We start from the raw sequence: 27,066 nt of genomic DNA on the forward strand, positions 1-27,066 counted from the left end.
ACCGTGAAAAGGCTATAAGTTCACAGAAGCATCCCTGATAGTAGAGTTACATTTAATGTAAAACCACATCGGAACATACACTTTCATGATGAATGTAACGAGCTCCAAGTTCGAAGATGAGTCAGTAGTTCTTATGTACACTCTAAGCACAACGTTAGTAGTAGTGATCCATCTTGCATGGGATAATTTTCCAGGACTTCTTGATGCAAGATTCGGTGAACATTCACCAGCAGAGATTGCTTTGCAAATATCCCACATATATTTTTGGGCTGTGATACGGTTAGACGTCTTTTTCTTCCATGGCTGGGAAAGTTCCTTCATTCGCTTGAAAATTAACGATTGGTAAATTCTCAATTGTTTAAACTTTTTCCTATAGTTCCCGAAAACTTTTGAGGATCCACTGTTGCGTCATCTAAATGTTCTAGAATATGCCTTAGAATATACCATAAAAACTGCAAAATTTCAAGCCCTTGCTGGGAATAAACATGCGAATTATTTTTTAAGTCATGAATGGTGTAGTCAATCTAGTCATTATGCAATTTTTGCCACCTAGTTCGATTTCATTGGGCAACTTTAAGAAAACAATCAATATTTTCAAAAATATCAAATTTTCATGAAAATTGCTCATTTTTGAGGCCCTTGCGGGAAATGAAGATGAAATACAAAAATTATGAAAAAAAATCACGAATGTTGTGTTAGTCAATACACAACTTTTGACACACAGTGCTATTTAATTGGACAACTTTTGATTTTTTCTATCCGCCCTACTGTACAATATACAAATTAATCTCATTTTTTTCACCTTAGTATTAATATTTTTAATTAATATTGATAACCAGAACACGTAATTTATATATAGTATATTATAATAAAGTAAACAATGTTTCTAGTTGGAAATACAACTTACCTCAATGCTATTTTTCATATGCAGAAGCTCTTCAATCTCTAATTCAATAGGACTTGGTACAGGAGTGAGAGTTATTATTATGTGAAACAACAAAGAAGTTTCACATGGCACCAGGATATTTAATGATTTATTAATAAATATTTCGGCTGCGTCATGCCATCCTCTAGTTAAAAGGCAAGACCAATCTGTAAAATAATAAAATAAACTGAATTTTTTTATACACAACACTGGATATCAATAGTTAAAAAAAGTTTAAAAATTCTGATATGTGAAAATCATTTTTATCGTAATCGTCTTTGTTTTGCTAAATAAAAGAATCTGAAGTGAATGTTCTATTCATATGTATATTTTAATACGGCTCAAAATTTTCTGAACATAGCAGTACAAGAATGTATTATATCTTATGTATTTCATCGATAATGAAGGGATATATTTGTAGAAGTGTTTGTAAGAAATAACTAACATAATCAAAAGCTATTCTCTTCCTCAGATTCAGAGAAAATTTATTCTGGTAAGTATTAAATCCAATTTATATGTGACGTAAAAACAAAACTGGAAATGTCTTTTTTTCGTATACTTTGATTTGAACTCCCTTGTAGCTAGGTCTACTGTATACTCAGAGGTCTGTGTGAATATGAAGAAAATCGCACCTGCATCGTCCCTCATATCCGCATGAGATAAATCTATAAACAACAAATGCGATTTCAAACAATATTGATAGTAGAATATAATACAGTATTGATAATATAATACCTCTTTTGTTGTTTCGTGAATCCCATGATATAATATCAATAAAATTCAGTTAAACATTCAATATTATTTCTTCCTATTGTAAGTTAATACACTAAATAAAATGTGACAAAATTCATACAAACAGAAATACGAAATTAATGGGAAACATACCTACTTAAGATCTCTTCAAAAGCAAACTTCTAAGAAGAATATTGTCAAGTTGGTAATATCATACACGTCAATTAATTTTAGAACAAAGTCTGTTTCTTTGTTTTTCCCTAGTCATAAGACGTAAGCGTTATTTCTCAGAAAATAACGGTAAAATGGAGGTAAAAGACTCCCCAGAAAGAAGAGTAAGTCACCCCACTTTAAACTGCCATAAAATCAGAATATCGCTTTATATTTATTATAGGGTTTTAAAGGGGGGAGAGAGAGAGAGAGAGATTAGAAAAAAAATAACGAACTCAATTTTGTTCTGGCAGTAATTTAACCCAAAAGTATAATCACTTCATTAGAATAGTGTTCAAAAGAATTATCACTAAAAGTCTTGTCAGGAATATTTGCACTTTTGTCTGTCATCCGCACAAAACAAAAATATATACACAAAGCTATAATGATGCGATAACCCGTGGATCCGCGCAGACCTCTCTAGGTATGTGCTTAGCGTATGCGTCTTCGGCGTGGAAGAGCCAAGTTCAACTGCTGGCGAGAGCTCATGTGGTACAGATCCTACATTAGGATATAAGTCCTCTCCTCACATATCTTCAGTGTTGAAAGAGACACTAAAATCAAATCGAACCAATCGAATCAGATCGCGTCTTATACGTAGAGGGGACTAAAATGCGAAACATTTACTGGCTACTTTTTAACCCCTTCAAATTTTGAATTTAGGTATTAATAAAGTATCACAAAGACTCAAAAAAATATATCGATGAATTTTCACACTTAAAAAACAAATATTTTCACATCCTTAAGAAAAACTGTTATAACAACATTTATATATATGTCTGTATTTTCATTAATTTCGATCGTGTCTGAAGAAGGATATGCTAGATATCCGAAACAGTTACAAATTATAATTTAAAATAAAGTAAAGTTTTAAGCTTTGGTCAGTGTCTCTTTTGTTAAAATCCTTAAGAAGTAATAGAATCACAAATTTTGCTGTAACAGCACAGAACTGAATTCTTGTAGCGGATTTTGAAAAACTTTAATTTTCAAAGAGATCTTAAACATTTTGAGAGTACAGGTTAACTATAGAGAAGAGTATGTTTATAGCCTCAAAGTTTTAAATTGAATTTATAGTTAACCTCTTTTTATATTATGAAACCACTTAAAAGATTTTGTATTACAGCTCTGTATTAATTAATGGCCTGGCTTCTAACGACCTTCGCAGGTAAGGGAAAAATTTTCCTGTAGTGTATGTGACACATCGTAAATTTAAGACTTCTGATATTCAAAATCTGGAAATGCACATCCATGTTGTTACGTGAGGACGCATCTTGTAGATCCGAGGTAATAAATGTCGGACGGATGATTTGAAGTTCGTATCGTGAACGCGGAACTGGATTTAAGTTTGATGAGGATCTAAGCTATTCAAGGTAGAAAAAGGCCCTTTTTATATGTTCAGTTGTTCTTTGTCAGTGACGAATTGTCGGTTTTCATGTTGAATACATGCTTTATGTTGCTATGAAACCAATCCATGCAGAAAATAGGCACTCTATACACAGAAATGAGCGAACTAATGGCGTTTTAAGGAGCAAGTTAATAATAGGGAATCAGAATTTCTTACAGCATAGGAGCCTACGTGACAAAACAATGTAGGCTGTATTTAGGCTTTATCTGTAGTTTTGTTTCTGTATTTAGGATTTATTCTATTTATTTTTATCTTCTATGTAGAAAATATACATCCAATTTTTTCCTTTTTAATATTTTTGGGGTCCCCTATAGAGTGAGACCCTAGTCTGTAACTTGTTTGGCTTATAAGTAAATCCGGAACTAGGCTATTCCAATGCAAGAAGTCCACTTCAATCCGATAAAGATACAAACATTTTACTACATTTTTTAGAAAGAGAAAAATTAAGCTGATTTCGTGTTGTGTGTAAAGAGACTAAAGTAGTGAGTATACGTTACAGATAACTATCAATGTAACTTAAAAACAAGTGAGAGTTTTGTTTCAGAATGTGTAACTATAATGGACTTATACACTAATTCAATATTCAAACTTGAAATAGTACATCTATGACTACTGGTTGCAATAAATTGATAAGATCTATGTCATACTGTTTTACTTCTATGGCAATAAAGGTTGAAACCGGAAATTGTTAATATGTAGCCAGTTCCAGATTGAATAGAAGTTGAGGAGGAGATGAAATCTACTCTTGAGAAGTTGAATTTATTGCATAGAAAAAAAAAGCAGCTTTTCGTTATTTTTACAATTTTTGCTCTACAAAAATCTGAATTGAAACCGGAAATAGTAAATTTCAACAACTTCCGGTGTGAATAGAAGGTTAACGGGGAGATGGAACCTATTCTTGGGACGCTGAATCAATTGCAAAAAATTGCACCTTGATATATCTATTTTTACTCTGTGAAAATCAGTATTAAAACTGGAAGTAGCAGCAAATCCCAACTTCTGGTTTTGGTAGAGTGTTCGGGATAGTTGTGATATGTTGGCCTGAGACGTAGATTAGTTTGCGAAAAACCGCTCCTCGTTATTTGTTACCATTTATGTTCTACTAGCAGCGTTCACCCCGCTTCGCTGCGGTCACCCCGGAACGCAATAAACTTTGTTACTTAGATAATTTTTACTTTTTCGCTTTCAAGTGATATGATAAAAACCATAGAAGATTGCACTAATGTTAACATTATATCGCCTGTCATTTATGTTAACCCGCCCCGCTTCGCTGCGGTCACCCCAACCCGCCCCGCTTCGCTGCGGTCATCCCCGAACGCAATAAACTTTGTTACTTAGATAATTTTTACTTTTTCGCTTTCAAGTGATTTATAGCGCCTGTCAGTTATGTTAACCCGCCGAGTCACAGGGTCATGCGGGTTGCATATAAATACGTTTATTTTTATACCTATGATGAACTAATAACAAAGGATTTGTACGTATGGACACCTGAATGGTCAATTATCTCAAGACACTGGTAATTGAAAATTAAAGTGATATGATAAAAACCATCTAGGGTCCACATCCTAACAACCCCCCAAAAATGAAAGAAATCGGTTCAGCCGTATTAGCGTGATGAGCGAACAAAGGATTTTTTGTACGTATTGACACCTGATTGGTCAATTATCTCAAGACGCTGGTAATTGAAAATTAAAGTGATATGATAAAAACCATCTAGGGTCCAAATCCTAACAACCCCCCAAAAATGAAAGAAATCGGTTCAGCCGTATTAGCGTGATGAGCGGACAAAGGATTTTGTGCGTTCTCTTTTATATATATAGATGACTATAAATATTAAAACCGGAAATGGCTAATTTGACACGCTTTCGGTTTGAATAGTGTGTTAACGAAGGAGACTAAACCTTTCTTTGGGACGCTGATTCGATTGCAGAAAACCGCATTTTGATATCTCTGACTGTTTTTGCTCTGATACCTTTCAATAGAGGGTCGGCCGGCAAAAGCCCTTCTATGTGAATTCAATGTTAAAACTTTAAGTAGTGTATCTATAAGTACTAATTGCAATCGAGTAATAAAATCAAAGATAGAATCTGTTCTCCGAACGCTGAATCCATATTAGAAAGCAATTATTCTCTTGTTATTCTCTTACCGTTTTTGTTCTGACTGTGAAGGTTAAAACAAAAAAATCATGTATTTCAACCACTTCCGGTTTGAGTAGAGAGGTAAGGGGGAAAATAGAACCAACTGTTGGGACGTTGAATCGATTGCGGGAAACCGCATCTTGATAGCATTTGCCATTTTTGCTTTACGGAAAGCAGTATTGAAACCGGAATAGTAAATTTGAACCACTTCCGTTTTCAGTAGAGTGTTGTGGATGGATATGGTATGCTGTCTTGACACGCTATGTTTGAAAAAAAAAAAAAAAGTTCTCGCTATCTGTTACCGTTTTCGTTCTATGTCGATAAACCTTGAAACCCAAAATGACTAATTTGAAGCACTTTTGGTTTGAATAGAGAATTAACGGAAGCGATTAAACCTATCTTTGGGACGCTGAATCGATAGCAGAAAACCACATCTCGATATTCCTTACCATTTTAGCTCTGATACCTGTCGACAGATGGATGGACAGACAGGCAAAGCCATTAAGACTTCCAACCTTCAGTCGCTAATTAGGCTACCTGTGCTTCCATAGTGTCATGTTGGTTGCATAACACAGGCATTCCTGGTAATCTGCCTGTTAGGCGCATTGGAAGTTATTTCAACGAAAGAAAGAAAGAATAGTAAGTAGAAACTTGAACGACGATAAGCATAGCATTTCGTATAAGCAAGGGCGGATCCAGGGCCGACTTCTGGGGGGTGCAGTGGGTTGTCATACTGCTACTTTTAAGGGCTCCAAACTTTCGGATGATTATATATATATATATATATATATATATATATATAAGAAAGTTTCCTCTTCTGGGGGAGGAGGCGATCGTGGCGATCGCCCCCCCCCTGGATCCGCCCCTGATTATAAGAATAGTGGTACAAAGATAATCGAGGAGGGAATATCCTTAGAACTAAACATGACTTCAGGTTTACCATTTTCTAGTGGCCATAAGTTAAAAACTCCACCTAGCTCTCCTGTGAGGCAATATCAAGATGATAAAAAAAAAGGAGAAAAAGATAAGGACAATGTGTCCTCTAAAGGAGAATATGATTACGAAACTTCACAGACGTTCGAGGAAGTTCTAAAATGTTTGGCTATATTGAATCAACAAAATTAGAACCAACCAGAATAATCTTACAGGATAGTTGATACATTAGTGTATTCTAATGTGTTGAGGAAGAGAACAAACATTTCAAGAAAATTATAAAACAAAGTAGAGCTAGCTATAATACATGAAAGACTTGAAGCAGAACAAAGGAAAGAGGAATTGTTTATCGCTACTCTCACAGAATTTCTCCACAAATCAACACATGCACAGACAGCAAGCTCATCAAAGTCAGGAAGAGCAAAAGCAACTCAGAAAGGTATATTCTACAAATATATATCTCAAGCAAAAACCTGTTGGTTTTTCTAAAACCGAAAGAAGGACAGAATATGAAATAACTGCCAGCTAAATTAGCACAAACAATGAATCCCGCCAAGGATATAATTAAAATAACGGTACTGAGAGAAACAAGTAATTCATTAATTGTTGAAATAGCAACTAAAGAAAATATGTAAAAAAAAAATCAAACAAAAAATTACTCCCTATAAACAATTGCAAGACGAAAGAGCAAAGAAAAAGAAAACCCATTATGGTTATCTACAACATTCCAGCTGATCGAAAGGACGAGGAAATAATCGACGGAATAATTGAAAAAACTTTGAAGGCGATTACTACATTGAAGCAAGAAAAAGAGTCAAGAGCCAGATTCAGGACCGAGCCAAGAGGAAATGTAAGATGTGATCTAGTAATTGAACTAACACAAATTACACAAGCAGGTCCTCAGAAATTGAAAACTATTCTATTCATATGATGCAGTTTCCGTAAAGGATTTTATTTATATCCCCAATCGCCTCAAATCTAGGATCGCCTCAATGGCGATCTAGGACATATTGCTAAGTACTTTAATTTCACACATACTAGATGCCTTCACTGGGGTCAGAAAATCCATGCGGGGAAAAACTGTTCTAATAAAGACAAAATAACCAATCTATTTTTCTTGTTTAGTCAGATAGCAGAAATGTAACGCTAAGGAGCAAAACGAATGTCAGAGTTATAAAATGATCTACGATAGAATAATATCTACAACAGATTTTGGGTAAAGACAAGAATACAGTCCAGAAAGAAACAGAGCTCGTTGGAAGAAACTTGGAAAAACTTAGTGACACACAAACGAAAAGAAAGTCACCTTCATATAAAGAAGACATATGGAAAGATTTGAAACGCTTCTGAAGAAAGAAAGGATACATACCTTCCGAAATTTAATAAAAGGCCAGAGTGTAATTCAATTCTTTCCTGAGTTATGATTATATTCCCATAGCGTATTCATTTCATTTTATAATATAGGTACATGTTCATATATTACAGGGTAGTCCAAAAATGTGGAAACATCCTATTAAGTGGAAAACGCTGCAAAATGTAACCAGAGTATCAATATTGGTGGGAAACAGGGATGAGAGAGAATGAGGACACATCATAATGACATTCGCCATATTGAAGTATGCCATCCTGTATTTTACGCTATTGCCTTAAATGGAAACCACATCGTGTGATACATTATTTTAAAGCAAATGTTTGTAGAAATGTAATATGACTATTATTCTTGCTCTACCTTATCGCTTGGTCCAGCGCGAGCAATTCATCTGTTCGCAAGGCTGCTACTAATATTAGTATTCATTGAAATAATTACTTCAGTTGAATAAATTTAACGTTGTACTACAACACAGTCATCTCACTTGATCTTAAAGTTAAAGCTAATAAGTTGGTGTGGATACTAACCTTCAGGTATTTTCTTCTGACCATTCCACATAAATTCATGATTTTTAAAATCATCTCCTCCAGTCCAAGACAGAAGATAGATAGGATTCGCAGCGTCTTTAGTTTGTAAAAAGAGTAGAACTTCGTCTCTGTAGTTGTTCACATACAATGGATGTATTCTTCCGACGTAAGGTATGTTTTCTAAGGGACTCTCTTCCTCAATGAATTCTCCATTATGAAAACAGTAAAGAGCTGGATTACCGCCTCCAACAGCAAGGCATGATTTAAAACCCACTCTAAACGCTCTCACATCGGTAACATTGCTACTTTTAATAACTTGATGGTGTTTAAACATTTTAAGCAACGCGTTGAATATGAATATATCAACAATACCACGTTCGTATTGAGCAATTGCAAGGAAGACGTCCTCTCCAGCGTAACAGATGTCAGCTGAACTTGCTCCAGCGATTAACAATGTCTGTGACAACCTGTAAAGACATACAAATTTTGTCAATAAATCTACAGAAAAATGTCTAAATGATTAGCATGTAGGAATTGATCTCTATCATTAACGAAGCTTTGGCATCTACAATGATTGAAGGCAATATTTTACAGAAAAAAGAATTTGAAGTTTGTGGTCCGTCTGTATAGAAGAGCATATTGATTCGCTTTAGTAGAAAGATAAACAATCAGTTTTAGGTCCCACCATATTCTCTCTATGCTAGAGGTTATTAATCAAGGTGAATGATCATAAAATGAAAATTTGATGGAATGAGAATGTGGGAGGAAATGGGGGATCCTAAGGAAATTTACATTATGTTATTCACTAAAACCTCATATGTCTGGGATCAAGTCACTGTCCTGTAGCAGAGAGAAAATAATGTTTCGATTTACAATCACTTGAAGAAAATAAGTATGTAGAAAATGAGTATGTATCGTAGGGTAACAAGTAACAATCCCACAAAATTGACTTGGTACAGGACACACGCAGATTTTTGACTCTGCAGCGAGAATTTCCGAGAACCTTGAGCTAGTGAGTTAGGTGCACTTTCGGAAATAGTATTTTGACTAATGAACTCCAGAAGCACAAAAGTTGAATTTGCTGATTTCTTTATTTTTCAGATTTTACAGTTCTTTATATTTCGCATGTGAATACACAATTCGTGACAAACAAGGAAAGAACTAGTTAACTTAAAATAATTGTCCTTTTCTATTTGCTTCTACTACATTGAAATAAAGAATGTAATTATGTGAAGGTAAAAAAATGCTTACCAAAACTGTGAAGGTGTATTTTCATCCAAGATAAAGTCATATATGTAGATGTTTACAGAGGTTGAAGATTCTGGTGATGATGTAATAACAAGCAGCTTGTCCTGGTTTCTGACCTGCAACACTTTCATGCACGTCACCACCTTATGAACTGGCCAAGACAGTGAAAGTTGCTCCTTAAATATAAGAGAGAGAGTTCATATTAATTTCTATCAGCTTTTCTATGTCGTATATTTCTAATTCATTTCTAATTCAATTTTCAAGAATCATTTCTCATCACCTTCTCCTTTAGCCTAGCCGGTATAACTGTGGGACGTAAAACTCAAAGATTTTATTTCTTTTCCAATTTTCAAGTATATTTATACATCAGAAACATTGTAAAAGTAGGAAACACCAACAATGGACTTGGGTACAAGAAAATGACAACTAGATCTAATAGTTTTCTGCAGATCAATCAGTGGTTTTAACGTTTTTTTTACTACAAACAACAATTCTTGTATTAAAATTAATTCTCTCCAAAACATTCTAAATTTACTTAAATGGCACGTTCAGTAAGCAAGAAAATACTGTAGAGTCCACTTTTAAACATTTTGGACATATTTTATCTTTAATATCTCTATCTGAAGCTCCTTTCAGAGCTTAAAAGAATGTCCGTGAACCTGGCCCCACTCACATAGGCACTAATTTTAAAACATATGCCAAAAATTAGTGCCCAATTAGTGCTGACGACCTGTAATGTTAAAAAAATGTGCCGTTACACAGACTTCAAAAAACAAAAAAGATTCTGGGTGGGGCTAGGTTCACGCTAACCCCACCCACTCAACCGATCGAGATGAAACCTATACACAAAGTTAGTGTTAAATTAGTGCTGTCGATACCGCATAAAAAGAAAATTAGTGCTATTATTAGAAGGCCATAATATATTCGAAAATGCTCAATGGCGGCATCATCAAAGAAAACAAAAGATCCTCATTTTTATGATAAGATATATAGCACTAATCTTCTTTCTATGCAGTATCACAAGCACTAATTTAGCATTAATTTTTGGCATAGTTTACAAAATTAGTGCTGTTACACAAACGACAAAAACGGCACTAATAATTCCGTTATTGCTGCCAAGTAGTGATGTGAGGTGGAAAATTTTCCATTTCGGAAAATTTTCCGTAAAATTTTCCGCTATATTTTTCCGGAAAATTTTCCGTTCTAAAAAAATATCAGTAATCAAGTAACAATTCTTCAGCAATCATAAAATTGGTTGAATTCATGTACAGAAATGTGAAAAAGTGAAAGATCGTTTAAAGGATTTTCATGGCGCAGACAATTTTCAGTACTATGTAGGAACAAGTTAAATAATTTTTCCTGAATCGAAATATTTTCTGTCTTATATGGAAAAATTGAAGAAGTAGAGAAAAACACTATGTAAATTTTTACTTCCCAACTTGAAATATTAGAAAATTTTCTGGTTTCCGTAATCTAATTGGAAAATTATAATTTGTTGCTGTCTAATTTTTCTCTACAGGAATTGTATATCTCAATGTGCAGTTAAATATAGTGGAAAATTTTCCACCTAACATCACTATACATAAAATCCAAAACTGTCCGGGTTATGAAAAGTGTTTTCACTTGTTTCAACATCGTGATGAAAATTTTCCGATTCATGAAAATTCCTTACATTTATTTCTACAGAGTAATAAAACTTTCCGATTCACAAAAAGTTGTTTTACTTTTTGCTCCAAATGATGAAAATTTTCAGATTCTTTAAACGATTTTTCAATTTTTTAACATTTTAATACATGCTTTCAATCAATTTTATGAATACTGAGGAACTGTTACTTGATCACTGATATTTGTTAAGAACGGAAAATTTTCCGGAAAAATATAGAAGAAAATTTTCCACCTCACATCACGGCTAAACAACGATATAGGAATACGTGGAGTATGTTTTTATGAATCGGAAAATTTTCCGTTTCAAAATTTTCATCGCTGTACAGGACAGACAATTCTTCGATTCATGAAAAATTGTTTCACTTGTTCCTACATAGTACAGAAAATTGTCAGCCATGAAAATTTTCAGATTCTTTAAATGATCTTTCAATTTTTAACATTTCTATACATAAATTCAATCAATATTATCTATACTGAGGAATTGTTACTTGATCACTGATCTTTGTTAAGAATGGAAAATTTTCCGGAAAACTATAGAAGAAAATTTTCCACCTCACATCACGGATATACAAGGATGTAGGAATAAGTGGAGTATGTTTTTATGAATCGGAAAATTTTCAGTTTCAAAATTTTCCGGAAAATTTTCATCACTGCTGCCAAGTTAACGCTGTCCTCAAAGATTTTTTTACTTGTAGCACTTACATTAATAAAGCACGAACGGTAGGTTGTGGTGCACTAAGAAGCACTAACGATGCATTAACAATTGCACTAGAAGGGATCATCAGTGCTTTTGATTTTGGGGTTTTAACTCAATGAAAGTTCTCCATGAATTTCTCATGGAATTTCGTGACATGTAATTAGCCATATGTACACTCATGTCCAAAATGATTGTCGCATATCTATAACTGTCTTCTTGAGAGAATATAATTTGATAATGGTTTTGCAATGTACTTTTAATACTGATACTAAGTGTATAATCCGGTAATGTATATTTGTGGTGAATTTCATAGGAAAAGAATTATAAAAACGAAAATTAGAGTGAGTAAAACAAAATGTCGCTAAATGGACAATAAAGTTTTATTTTCGTTTTATTGTTCTTATTTACTGCTCTTTTGACATGAAATTTGCCACATCCATTGTCTTTGCCGATTTGCCACATACTAACATTATAAAAAATACAGGGCGAATTCGTTATCAAATTATATTCCTGCAACAACATATTTATAGACATGCGACAATAATTTTGGACGTGGGTGTACATCAATATTTAAGCATTTACGAAACTGTGTATGTTTCCTAGAAGCACTAACGATGCATGAATAAATGACACTTTCCGTTAGTGCTTGAAATTGGAGCCAAGTTCACGCTGGCCCCAAATGTTTTTCTATTTGTAGAGCCTACACTAATGGAGCACTAACGTTAGTTGTCGGTATACTAGGAAGCACTAACGAATGACACTAAGTTTTTCATTAGGACTTGAAGTGGCAGGTGCAGCGTGAACTTGACGCCACAAAAGGTTTTTATTTGTAGCTTCTATAGTAATAAAGCACTAACGATAGCCGTTAATGCACTAAGAATCATTAACCATGCACTAGCGATTGACACTAAATTTATCGTTAGTGCGTTATGTGGAGGTTAAGTTCAGGGACGTCGTTAGTGCTTCTTAAGTGAAGGTGTTACAAGGAAAACCCTTTCGTGGGGCAATTTCTCGCTGCTACAGATACTTCAACCACTAACGAAAAAATTAATGTTATTCGTTAGCGCATCGTTAATGCTTCTTAATGCACCAACACCTAACGTTAGTGCTTCATTAGTATAGGTGCAATAAGTAAAATACTTTGGAAAATAGTATGAACTTAGGCCCTACTATAAGTACTTAGGAAAAAATTAACACAATTCGTTAGTGTATCGTTAGTGCTTCTAGAAAAAATAGTTTCGTTAGTGCTTATAAGAAGTGTATGAGGAATTTCTCAATATATCAAATTCCCACCACATTTAAAAGCACTTATGACCTCTTCTCGTGCAATCGTTAGTGCAGTGTTAGGGCTTGTTAGTGCACCAAAACCTAACGTTGGTGCTTCATTAGTGTAGGTGCTAAAAGTAAAATATGCTTGGAAGTCAGCTTGAACTTCCTCCACTTCAAGCACTAATGAGAAAATTAGTGTCATTCGTTAGTTCTTCTAAAAAGCACTAACAGCTTGTATATAATTTGATATTTCTGAAGTTGGTCCCCACCAGAAACCTTGAACAAATACCAAAATATAGTAGCAATAACGTTAGTGCTTAGCGCGTTTAAGTGCACCACTAATTATGCACTTGTGATTACCGTTAACCCTATGCTTCTACGTCAATTTATGTGGAATTTGATATTTCTAAAGTTGGCCACCCTCCAAAAATCTTGAATAAATCCCAAAATATAATAGCACTAACGTAACCTAAGTGAACTATCGATGCACTAACGATTGCCGTTAACTATATGTTTCTACGTTAATTTGTATAGATTTGATATTTCTGAAGTTGTCCCCCACCAAAAATCTCCAATAACTCGTAAACTCTGAAAACACTAACATTAGTGCTTAGTGCGTTCAGGTTCAAGTGCACTTTCCATGCACTAACGATGTGCGACATTTGGTATAATTTGAGAGAGGTGGGGGGCCAACTTCAAGCACGTGTATACATAGCAATATTTTTCTTTCTATGCGACGTGTTTGAAGTTGCCACCCCCCACCTCTACCAACTTACAACAAACGTCGTGCATCGTTAGTGCTATGTATAGTATCACAAAAATGAGGGTCGACTGTTTTCTTTGATGATGCCGCCATATTAGATTTTCGAATATATTATGGCCTCCTAATAATAGCACTAATTTTCTTTTTATGCTGTATCGACAGCACTAATTTAACACTAACATTGTGTATAGGTTTCATCTCAATCGGTTGAATAGGTGGGGCTAGGTTCACGCTAACCCAACCACATCTTTTTGGTTTTTTGACATTTGTGTAACAGCACTAATTTTTTTTTAACATTATAGGTCGTCAGCACTTATTAGGCACTAACTTTTGTCATATGTTTTTAAATTAGTGCCGCTGTGGGTGGGGCCAGGTTCACGTGAAGACAGGCCCACACACTTTTAATAATGGAACACTAATTTTGTAAACTATGCCAAAACTTAATGCTAAATTAGTGCTGACGATACTGCATAGAAAGAAGATTAGTGCTATATATCTTATAAAAATGAGGATCTTTTGTTTTCTTTGATGATGCCGCCATTGAACATTTTCGAATATATGGCCTTCTGATAATAGCACTAATTTTCTTTTTTATGCGACATCGACAGCACTAATTTAACACTAACTTTGTGTATAGGTTTCATCTCGATCGGTTGTGGGTGGGACTAGCGTGAACCTAGCCCCACCCAGAATCTTTTTTGTTTTTTGAAGTTTGTGTAACGGCACAATTTTTTTTAACATTACAGGTCGTCAGCACTAATTGGGCACTAATTTTTGGTATATGTTTTGAAATTAGTGCCGATGTGGGTGGGGCCAGGTTCACGGACATCTTAAAAGATTCAAAACCAGATATTGCAAATAAATATTATACGTAATAGTATGAACTTTTCAATCTAACTAGGCGTTTAGTAAAAACTTCATGCCTGTTTTTCTCTACTTTGGTAATACAACTGTATTTTGTATTCTAAACGCCCGAGGTACAGAAACGTAAGTTCCCTGAATTTCAAAATTATACTTTCATTGATCCCAAAGAAAATTGTTGGATACAACTTATGCATGCATTCCAAACCGAATTAAGTGAGTTGAGCATACAACACATTTCATATTACGTATTGTATTGTTATATTTAATGGCACATGCAGAACTTCTTCAAAGGAGGATTTTATACATACAAACTGATATCATTTAATGACATACATAACATTAGTATTATTTATATATATCTTAATAGTGTAAATGTACTATTTTTCTATAATGTTTTGCTGGAGGGGGAGGGACGATAAACCTCGAAGACCACCCTTACTTGCATTACTGACAATAGATTACCTATAAGTTGAGGAAGGAATAATACTTACAGCCTTAAAAGGAATTACAAAATTAAAGATGAATGAAAGAGAAGAGGAAAAACAGAAAAGCACAATAGGATGGCTCAGAAGAAGTGTCGTCTTTCACCGACATTTATATGAAATAATAAAGAAGGGTGTGAGTAGGAAAAATTGATTTCGGCAGGGAAGAGAAGTATTTTTTGCATTCATTTTGGAGATGATGTAGAACTTATTTCGGTTACGAATCAAAAACTAAAACGTAATGTTAAAAAAAAAAAAAACTCGTGAAGAATACGGGATGAAGATAAAAAGACGAAATCCTTAGTGTTTGGAAAGGAATGATTTGTGGTAAACATAAACATGGAAGGAAAGAGAGAGTAGAACAAGTGGCTTCCTTATCGTTCTAGGTTGCAGAAGTAGACATTTTGCAAGCGAGGGTCGCTTGGCTCAAGTTCATTATCGGGCTCGCGCTCACTTATCTCACACGATAGCTCAGACTTGTTTGAGCTCGGGATTGCTATCCTTAATGAGACTCGCATTACTTGTACTTTGATCTCGCGCTCAATCTCACGGGGCTTGTGCTCACTAAGGGTTCAGGCTCACTATTCGCAAGGAGACTAGAGTTCACTTTTATCAATCATAGATTTACGCTAACTCCGACTCGTTCGAGCCCAGGATTGCTATCCTCAATTAAGCTCAAACTAGATCGACCTCGCGCTGATTAATCTGAATAAGAGGTTGGGGTCACTGTTTTCAATGAAGCTTGCGCTCACTTACCTCAATCAGACTCATGCTGGGTCAGACTCGTTTGAGCTTGCTATCTTTAATGAAGCTCGCATTAGCTCGATTTTGCACTTATTAATCTCATTAGGATTGAGCTCAGTAAGGGCTCAGGTTTACTGTTCACAATGAGGCCTGAGCTCACTTATCTAAATTAGGCTCACGCTAGCTACACAGACTATCAACCTACATGACTCATGCTCATACTGGCTCGCACTCAGCGAAATATAAGAGAACAAACGTAAGAAAGGGAAAAATAACTAAGAATAATAACTCTATGCATCGCTGAATAAGATATGACATTTAGGATTTATTGAACGTAATTTGTTTTTCCTAATATCTACATATCTGCTGCCTACAGAACAATAATCCACATAAATGTCCACTTTTTTTGGCATGAGTCTTTAAAATATGAGCATAAGTTGTAAATTTTTGGTCTTCTGCAATTTAGAACTTATTCCATTTAGAACTTCTGTCGTTTAGGACTAGTGCACCTAGTTGATTTTTGGGAGTTCTATACTTTAGGATTTGTGTATATTCCATTCACTTGCTTTAGTTTCGGAATTCACCACCACCACATAGTACTGTGACAGTGCAGTAGTTACCGCATTGCTGTTACTTTCCTCTCCCATCTTTTCCGACCTATGTGAGGTCGTAAAATGAAATGAAATCTTTCAGTTTTACGTCTCACGTTTATGCCGGTTAGGCTAAAGGAGACTGCGATTATGAGAAATAAATGAAATGGTGGAATGAAAACCCCGAGAAAACCCACGAGCACGGTGTTTGTCCACCATGAAGTCCACACGGCGCGAGTTGGATCGAACGAGGAACCCCAAGCACTGGAGGTGAACGTTCTACCACTGAGCCACCGCGCCCCCACCTATGTGAGATCGTGTTTCTGGTGAGTTTTCTCTCTGGTCTGTCCCGGAATTTTTCCTTGTTAGACCTTTATCCCTGGTCATTGTTAACTATATCCATACATTTCCTTCTTTGTACAGTCCAGGCCTAAGGAAAAACTACCAAGGTTAGAATACCTAAAAAGATACAAGAAAGAAGACTGCACTGATATGGCCATCTAATAAGATGGACAAACGACTATGTGTTCAGAAATGTGATGGCAATGGAAGTGGATAGGGAGAGAGAGTTGGGGAAGACAGACACTTAACGCCGAGTTAGCAACATGGGAAAGTTGACATTATTTTTACAGATTATAAAGACGTTAAATACACAGCGTATGCACGTTATGTCGAAACCTTTTCAATTGCTTAGAACAGACTCCTTTTCTATGTTGTAATTTCTCACTTACAGCAAATAACCCAGAGGATGCTACTTATTGCCTTCAAGTTTCGAAAAATACCTCTGTAAGCAACAATTGTGATAGTAATCGCGTTGATTGCAGTTTACAAGATATTAATCCTTCCACCCTTTTCTACTAAAGTGTGGGTCTCCTACTCTTGGCTACGCCACTGATTATAAATTTCATCTACTTCTTGTACCCTCACGCTACGAACGCGGCGTTGTTAATGGCTAGATGAACTGAATATTCTCAATGCTCAGTTAGTGCGTCCTAGCTCTACGTTGAAAACGTTCAAATAACCCATCCAATGGTATAGCCATGGACCCACCTGACCGGCATTAACGCTGCGTTGTCAACGGCGCGTATTTATAGTCCACGCCTAGTCCAGGTATTTCTCATCTCTCACTGTCTCTTCTTGTTGTCCCACGCATCCAATGCAGCATTCTCATTTCAGTAACATTCATTTTCTTTTTGGAGCTTTCTTCATTGGTCATGTTTCTGTTCTGTGTATTATTGCTGGCTTAACTACTATTTTGTAACTATTTCCTTTATTATTTGCCATAAATCTGCGGTCACACAACTTCACATACTTTCTTCCAATTTAGTTATCTTTCTTGCATTTTGTGTTACTTCTACGTCCAAATCACCATTCTTGGCAACCGATTAGCCTAATTGTTTAAAGACTAACTTTATTCAATTTCTCTCGCTGTAGCTTCACTTCCCCATTTCCTTCTCGTTAAATTCGAAAAATTCAGTTTTAATTTTACTAATTTTTAGACCTCTATCTTATGAAGACTCCGCGAATTTCTTATTTCCCTTTCAACTTTTTCCCTGTTTGTATTGATGGATAGTACAATATCGTTGACCATCATCATGGACCAGGGGACTTTACCTTTTACATCTTGAGTTAAGATCGTATCTCTTCAACGTTGGCATGGGTATTATAAGCTGAGCCGTGGCGTAACAAGGATTTAGTGAGTTAATCCCATAGGATATTTATCCTTATGTGTTTCTTTGGCATTTTTTTCTTCTTCAGGCATCTCCATACTTCCTGATGTCGTACTCTATAGTACGCATTTTCCAAATCAGTAAAGACCATATACAATCCTTTTGGTTTTTCCTGATGATTCTCTATAGTTCGTCTTAGCATAAAAATTGCGTTCATTGTACTCTTTTCTGGTACACATACAAATTATTATTGTTCTATTAAGTTTACCATAATTGTCCTCCTTTAAAATAGGTACAATAACACTATTTCTCCATTGACTTGGCATTTTCTCCTGTTCATATATGTTCTGCATCAGATCCCATACATATCTTCCCGTAGTCTTCCAAACTCTTCCGAACTTCTACTGGTATGTCATCTGGAACTATAGCTTTTCTAGTCTTCATTTTCTTTAACGCTTTATCTAATTCTTCTTGGCTTATCTTTGGTATTGTTCCAAGATTTCGAGTTCCAGCACTGAAAACTTTCTTTGGACTTTCTTCATCTCAAAGCTTTTCGAAGTAAGCGGCCCATTTCTTTTTGATTTTGTGTTCATCGGTAAGCATCAATCCCTGATAAACTTTCATTTGCTTAATATGAGTAATATCCTTTGACGTCTTTATTTTTTGTTAACCTGTATAGCTTCTTCATTTCCCCTATATTTCAAGTTCACCAAATACATTTTATCATAGACTTGCGGTTTTGCTGTGTCTACTGCCTGTTTTGCTGCATTAAGTTTGCTAGCCGTCTTGAAGCTACATTTATCCTCTTGTGTCCCAGAAGTATCCTACTTTTTCTTTGCTTCTCTTGTTGCATTAATAGCTTTTTGTACTTTTTCGTTCCACTTTGCGTCTTTTCCTGCAGGGCTCTTTTTCCTGAGGCTCTACGCAAAGTCTTCCCTGCGCCCATGTTGCTCCATTTTTTATGTCTTCTTCTTGCAGGTTTACTCCTTCAGTAACACCTTCTTTGAACGATCCCAATAAAATTCTCTTCTTTCAGTCTCCATCATCTAATTTTCGGCCCTCCATTTCACAGCCTTCTATTATATCTACTTCCAGTCTATGCTTACCATTATATACATACTGCGGTCACGCTTTTACCATTTATTACCTTGTAGTTTTTAACTGCCTTGAGATAGTCCTCGGCACAAAATTTAATAGATTTGAATTTCTTTTCCACTACTGTTGTAAGTCAAAAGGTGCTCCTTCCTCTTCTGAAAATATGTATAAAAAATCACCTAATCAAATACCGTCGCAAAGTCCATTACTCTTTCAATTTGTCCACATCCCATCTATTGTGTACTCTCTCGATCCCACCCCTTCTAGCGACATACCCATTCAAGACACCATCCCCATTTCCTCTATCGGGATACTGCAGAATTCGTGGTCCAAATCCTCCCAGAATTCTATTTTTGTTCCCTTCTCGCAGCCTACTTGTGGACTATATGCGTATTCTACATTGACCATTTCGTCCCTGCATATCTTGATACTCATCACATTGTCGCTTCCTCTATTCATCTTATCACGTCATCCTTCAGATCATTAGAGAACAATGACAGTTCTTCCTTGTCAGTTTGCTCCACTATATTGGAAAGTGTAGCTATCTTCTAGCTCTCTTGACTTATTATCTTTCCATCTTGTTTCTTGCATGCACAGTATGCCCAACTTTTTTCTTCCCATCAGATCTTCATTGTATTTTCGTTGTCCGTCCCAACATTAAGTGTTCACACTCTTACCTTCACGTGAACTAGCTTCTTTAACCGAGACCATCCACAACTCAGTAGATCTTGGTCATTTCTCACAAAAATTGGACGAAGCCTCTGCGTGTCAACTAGCATTTTCCAAGGCTTTATTTGAGTTGAGTTGAGTGGATTTTGAGTTTAACGTCCCGTTCAGCAGCGACGCTATATGAGACGTGGACCTACTGATTAACGTGGAATCCGAACTACCTGAGCTCCCGCCGGGAATCGAACCTGGGTCTCCCACACCAAAGGCGCGTACGCTAACCACTTAGCCACGGAGGAGCTCAAAGGCTTTATTTAAAGGATAGTACACACAGTTAATTACAACGTAGTAAAACTATTATCATTTATTCTTTAATTATACATGAATTATATATATAAAATAATCTACTTTGTTGCAAGAATGAATTAAGACATTTTTACATACTTTCATTAAAAAAGGGAAAAGAACTTAATACAAGGCATGCGTTTTCTGGAAGCGTAAGTGTATTACTTGTACTAATTGGAAGTTTGTGAAATATCTTTCCTAACTTAAAAATGCATATTTCTTCTACTAGAATTTGATTCTACCTCACTGCATTGTGCTACAAACTAGAAACATCCTTCCGCTTTAATACATTTCGTACCAACTCAAATTTACCTTACCCCCCCCCCCGCCCCCGAAAAAGGGCAGCAATTGTTTTTGGGGCATAATCTTGTAATCCAGCTTTCAGGGAAGTGAGATAGTGTGTTGGGGAACGGCCTATCTGTGAGAGTTGATTTTATGATTGTCTGGATTGAAGCCCCAGCTGTGGTTCGGAGTCTAGGCTTATAGGTTCCATCTTTCATAATCACGACGTTGCATATGTGCGCAAAACACGAATTTGAAAAACTCGAACTTAGCTATTACTTCTAAATTAATTCAATTGCTATTACCTCAATAGTCTCCCTCCCCTGAATTCTGGGTGCGGTCCTGATTAAAACTTTTTATTCTTGTATTGAACTTCTTTTAAAATATTTTTAAAGGTCTCATTATTTTCAATTAATTTATCTTAGAAACACCCTCAATTTGAATGACGCTCTGTTGCCAGGGTTGCCAACTCTGGAAAATTAAAAACCGGCACCCCCTCAAAATTTCCTATGAAATAGGTCTAAGTGTGAAATATCTATGTTCGGACCCATCCATGGGAAGGAAATGAACTACCATGAACAATATTGCATTAGTACCTGTATTCTGCATATCCTTAGTACATTCATTAATAAGCTCAATAGATACATTATGCTAAAAGTGAGAAACTGAAGTCGGTATTGATCATTTTATTGTATTTACCAGTAACCGCCATTTCTTTAAAATTATCGAAACAGATGAACAAAAGTATGTTAAACTTCACGTGACAATTTTGGATTTGGAAAAAAAATATTCTTTAAACTTATACTTTAACTACAGGAAATTGCTTTTAAAAGTTCTTTTTTCACTCTCAATACATGTATAAAATTCCTTACAAATAAATGTCAAATTTTCTATGATATAATCCCTGTCATCTTTAAAATTATCTAAATAGATGAACAAAATATATTAATCGTTGATAGATTGCGAAAGGTGACAGTTTTCAATTTACAGAATGAAAGTTTCTTTTTAAATCTATACTTCGAACTAGATGAAATTGTTTTGAAATATATACAAATATGAAAAAACCGGTCATAAAGGGTCTGGTAAGAAGTTTGTACCGGTCACCGGCTTTAAACAAAGTAACAGCAATATTTCCGACCAGGCCGGTGAGAAAACGGCCAGTTGGCAACCCTATATAATCTATTCACCCTTGAGAAACCCCATTCCAAAACTACAAACTTAAATATCCGATAAAACCTGGCAGGATTCACCAGTAGCGTACGCAGGCATTTATTTAAGGGGGTTTCCAGATTCAATATGAGGGTATTTCATATTAAAATTCCTAAAATTGCTCCTAAAATTAGGCTAAAGTTACACAAAAGTGGAAATTTCGGGGGGTTCGGACCCCAGGACCCAACCCCTGCATACGTCCCTGGGATTCGCTACGTATCTGCATTATTTCTGTAGCATTCTTGACATGGATGGAATCATAGCGTCACAAAAGATTTTGAGAACTTCTACCGTTTAAGAGTAGTGTACCTAGATGGTATTTAGTATTTCTGCGCTTTAGAGCTAATGCATGCGTGATTCAATGCAGTTCAAGTTTTGTGTTTTTTTAAAACTTGTGCTTTTTGGAATCATTACCACATTCCCGGTATAACAACTAGACTTTAAAAATTTGAAAGACAATAAGAGCGGAGAAAGTTAGCTCAGTCGAAACTAAGGAGTAAATAGAGAGAAAAGAACGGTACGATTATTAAATGAAAACTAGAGTGGGAAATATAAAGTGTGTTCATCACAGAGGCCATCTTTGGTAGTATCAATATAGAAACCGAAAGTTCTAAAATAGTTTGTCGCCTCCTATTACAGTATTCGCTCTATGGGAATCAATATTAAAACCGGAAGTACTACTAAACTTTTAGAATTTCTAGTTTTAGTGGATGAATACGAGTGGTTATGGTACCTTTTATGAGATGCTGAATCGATTAAAGAAACGCTTGTCACTGTCTATAAGCTTTTTTATTTTATGGTGATCAATGTTGAAACCGGAAATGGTTGATTCCTACTACTTCCAGTTTGAATAGAAGGTTGAGAGAGGAGATGAAATCTACTCTTGGGATGCTGAAGAGATTCCCAAACTGTGCTTCTTGATATCTATTACTGTTTATGATCTATAGAGTTCAATATTGAAACCGTAAGAGTAGTAAATTTCTACCGCTTCCGGTTTTAGTGGAATGTTATTGAATGTTAACGATTAACTTTAATATTTGCGCCTTTGCATTATATGGGTAACGATTCATTATAGATTAAATCGTGTTTCACTAGTGATAACGCAGAGAAAAACACAAATCTTTCAATGTGGTGGGTGTCAGATATTAAAATGTTCGTATGGTCTTTGGGATAATTTCTGATTTACTATTTCGTGAATATAAAATTAGAGCAATTTCATGAGTTATGAAAAATATTTCTCGTTCTACGCTTTCCAGATGTATAGATACCCTTAACTTTAGTTATACTTATCTAACGTTCTAATGAAGGAATGCAGTATTTTAATATATACACTTAAAAACTAGATGTTCAACTATAAGTATCTCTTGTAACATCTGTTAATTTAACGATAAAAATATTTTCTAGTTCAGCAAGCTTGCTGTTGCTTATCTATCTGTAAAATTGTGATTGCTCATTGTTCTGTGTAGCGTCTGATGTGTATGTCTTCAAATTTAATGAGTTGTAAACAAGAGGAGAGAGAGGAAAAACACCAGGACCAAAGGAAAGTACTAAAAATGTAGTGTTGATAGTATCAAATACCGTTTTATAGTAAATTTATTTAACAGCTAGATACTTTAATTTCTTCCAGTGTACCAAATTTTGGGCCAGATCTCTGAATTTGTGCTGGGTGTTTCGACCAATGTACACATATAAGAAGGTGAGGCGTTCCGAGTAGTAAAGATGAACTCTATAAAAGCTTGTTTCCTGAAAATATACTCGGAGCGGTCAAAATAATCGTCCATTTTATTTTGATTCTATTTTCTAAGGGGAAATGGTAGATTTCCATACAGCCATATATTCACATGCACGAGAAGTGGCTTTCACAGAGCAGTTTGAAAATTACTACTCGAACATCTCAAATATAATTTCCGATCGTTCAGAACTTGGTTGAATGTAACTTTCGTTTACTTCGCCCCTACTACGCTGAACGCCTCACATACACATGTAGTGTTTAAGTTAAGGGCTTTTAATTAACAATTATTAACATTTATTAAACAAAATAACTAAGAACTTGAGCTTTCTATACGACTAGTAGAAACCCTGTCAGAGTGGAATAGATGTATATTGAAACAGACTAAAGTAACTTTTCTTTGTTCCTATTTTTTAAAACAGTAACCGTAAATTTCCTCGAAGTTTGTGACATACTAAGGAAAGTACTTAACATGTATTTAACACTGATTCTACGCTATAGACTCATTAAATTAAAACTTCTAGTCATGAAAGATATTTAGTTAATAAAGTTTATCTCTGCGATCCAATAAAAAAGGTCTGACAATTGTTACCGCAGGAAGGAGTCGTTATTAAAAAATTATTTCGTACAAGATCGGTACCACAATATCTACTATAAGCAATGATACTTGAATAATATAGTTTATCCTACTTACCAATCCTTTGTCATTAATTGTGTACCACAGAAGGTCGACGTCCGGTGTATCAACTGCAATTATTATTACAACTTGAGTCGAAGCAGCGACTGAATTCCACCATTGAAATAAGGTAAATGATAATGCAGCAGAAGGTAATTCTGAAGATATAGAAAGGAAAGTATTATTATTCTAAACATCCATTACTACACGTTTTTAATGTAGAATCAATATTTCATACTTTAGCGTCTATAAATAAATACAACGTATTATTTATAGTGTTCGCATTGGTACGGGTTTAAGTCACAATAGAAGTGCTTATCTCGGATACAACGTCTGAAAAGAAAGGTTAAATTTACTTTAATCAATTAATAAATACATGATTTAAATAAATATCAGCAACGTTCAGTTGAGTGAGTTTAACGTCGCTTGCAGCATCGAGGCTGTATGAGACGTGGACCTACAGATTAACGTGGAATCCGAATCACATGAGCTCCCGAAGGAATCGAACCCTGGTCTTCCATGCGAAAGACGCATACGCTAACCGCTTAGCCAAGCTCAAATATCAGCAACGAAATTTCTACAATTTTCGTGTAATGGGAGCATGGCCCTATTCTGATATGTAAAAATTGAAATTTAACTGCAGAAAGGAGTTCGTAAGCTTCCAGTGACGTAACTAGAGGGGGAAAACGGGGCTTGTGCCCCTGGCGCCGGCTTGGGAGGGCGCAATATTGGGCAAATATTTAGGGAAGCGCTTTGGTTTGGTTGGTCAGGGTGCGCTAAGACGAGTTCTTGTCCCGGGCGACAATTAGCGTAGTTGCTCGCTGTAACTCCCATTCCCAGACGTCGCATAGTATGAAAAGCGGGCAGAGATTATGAAATCTCATGAAACTATCAATATGAGAAATTCACTCATCTCCGGGAAAAACACGATAAGTCAACTTTTTTCGAAAATGAGATTTTGGTATGAAAATGTTTAGCTTTCCATTCCGCACATGCTGAGATAGTCTCCAAGACACTGGCTCACAAGATTACGTGCGAAAACCGTTAAGTCATTAACCAGCTAAGTCTGAAAGTATCAGTTTGCTTTGGGAAAAATCAGTTAAACCCACTTAACTTGTTCTGCACAGTAAGTAAACGGTCGCTTGGAATGTGAAAAATCGGTTATGTCATTTACCCAATATAATATTTATTACTATGTAGTGAATATTATTTGTGTTCTAGGAGCTCCTTCGTGGCTAAGCGGTTAGCGTTCGCGAATTTGGCGCGGGATGCCTGAGTTCGATTCCCGCTGGGAGCTCATGTGGTTCGGATTCCACTTTAACCAGTCGGTCCACGTCTCATATAGCCTCGCTGCTGAACGAGACGTTAAACTCAAAATCAACAACTTATTGTGTGTTCTAAACCTTCTTTGTCTGCAAAGTTTGGGAACATTCCAACAATGAAATTCTTTATAAGATTCAGGTTTCACTAATGTAATACAGTGTTGCCAACAAAAATATATTTCGTATTGAGGGAAAAGTACAGGAAAGTACATTTTGTAAAAGCAGTCTCCAATCAAGAATATTGTTCAGATGTTTGTTACGTGATGAAGGAACAATGTCTTCGCAAGCTCATAAAAATCTAATTCTGCAAATGTTGAAAGAGGATGATGATTCTGAGATTGTGTCCAAAAGATATGTAAGGAAATTAATCCTAACACTTCTGTTAGTACAGAGAATGCAGAGTACTCTGAACTGATTCCTGTTGGAAATGAAACAGTGAACTTTTCTGGAGTGACTAAATTGAAGATTGACAGTTGTACTGCGGAATACAATGAGTTGAGTCTGTGAGACGTCTTGCTGCAGGCATGTGTTTATTTTTCATAAAGACATTTTCTGAGGACATTTCCTAAAGGGAACCACTAAGATCTGATACATAAAATTAACAAGGTTTAGTTAAAGCTTGAACATGTAGTTCTTTCTTTTTAAATCCCTACGTAGGCTCGTGGCACGTTATTCTTAATAAATGAACAACTCCAGAAAGTACGGGCCAGATCAGTTACTTGTATTTGTTAGTAAAATTGTCATTAATCTTTTTATTTTCCAGGTTAAATTTGTCAATTTTTCAGAATACCACTATCATTTGAAACATAAAATTACTCACTTTTACGTGATGCTTGAATTCGTAGTTGCTTCTCTGTCTTCGAGTTTGTATTTAGATAATTTATTATAATTTAATAATACTGACACTGATACCTTACTTGACCACTTCATTTCAGAGTTCATATCTGATACCCCAAAGAATGAAGAATGAAAATGTTTGCAATCATATCTCGAACATGCTGGCAGTTATGAACCGTCTGTACTACGAAAAGAGGCATCTGACAAAGATTCATTCAGTAATGTTACGCGAACCTCATTACCAAAAGATATTGTCAAATGACATATAGTAGGGCCGTCAGAAATGAACGTAAAGTTCTTAGAAATACTGGCAAGGAATACAAAACTGGTAGCGGGAAATTGGGACCAGAAACAAAAACGGTTTCCTTACCACAATGTAGAATGAAGTGTAAGGATAAAATAATAGATAGTGAAAGACAAAGTGTTTGAAGAATATTGGGCATTGGGTGATCATGACAAAAGGCTAGCTTACGTATTCAGCCTAATCAGAACAGGAAAAAAGCCACGTGCAGATTGCGTGATGTAAAAGAAGATAGACGTAAGTACAGATTACTCACTCACTCTTATACTTTAAACGAACGTGGGAGAAATACTGTTTTGTGCAAAGGTTGTTTTCTTAAAGTTCTTGGAGAGACTAATTCTTTCATTGAAGTAATGCTCCCCAAGAAACAGGG

At 35.6% G+C, this 27,066-nt stretch overlaps 1 protein-coding gene across 1 annotated transcript in view; it reads right to left on the reverse strand.

Moving 5' to 3' along the window:
- fs(1)N (female sterile (1) Nasrat) overlaps positions 1–27,066 on the reverse strand; it is a 216,697-nt gene that overhangs the window by 103,922 nt on the left and 85,709 nt on the right. Inside the window, exons 4-7 of the mRNA XM_081772155.1 lie at positions 24,252–24,391; positions 9,491–9,663; positions 8,240–8,706; positions 908–1,092 (exon numbers count right to left, since the gene is read on the reverse strand). Coding sequence (XP_081628281.1) covers positions 908–1,092; positions 8,240–8,706; positions 9,491–9,663; positions 24,252–24,391 — 965 coding nt within the window. The remainder of the gene's footprint in view (positions 1–907; positions 1,093–8,239; positions 8,707–9,490; positions 9,664–24,251; positions 24,392–27,066) is intronic.

The sequence above is a fragment of the Thermobia domestica genome, chromosome 9 (assembly GCF_964235325.1).
Source record: "Thermobia domestica chromosome 9, izTheDome1.hap1.1, whole genome shotgun sequence".
NCBI lineage: Eukaryota > Metazoa > Arthropoda > Insecta > Zygentoma > Lepismatidae > Thermobia > Thermobia domestica.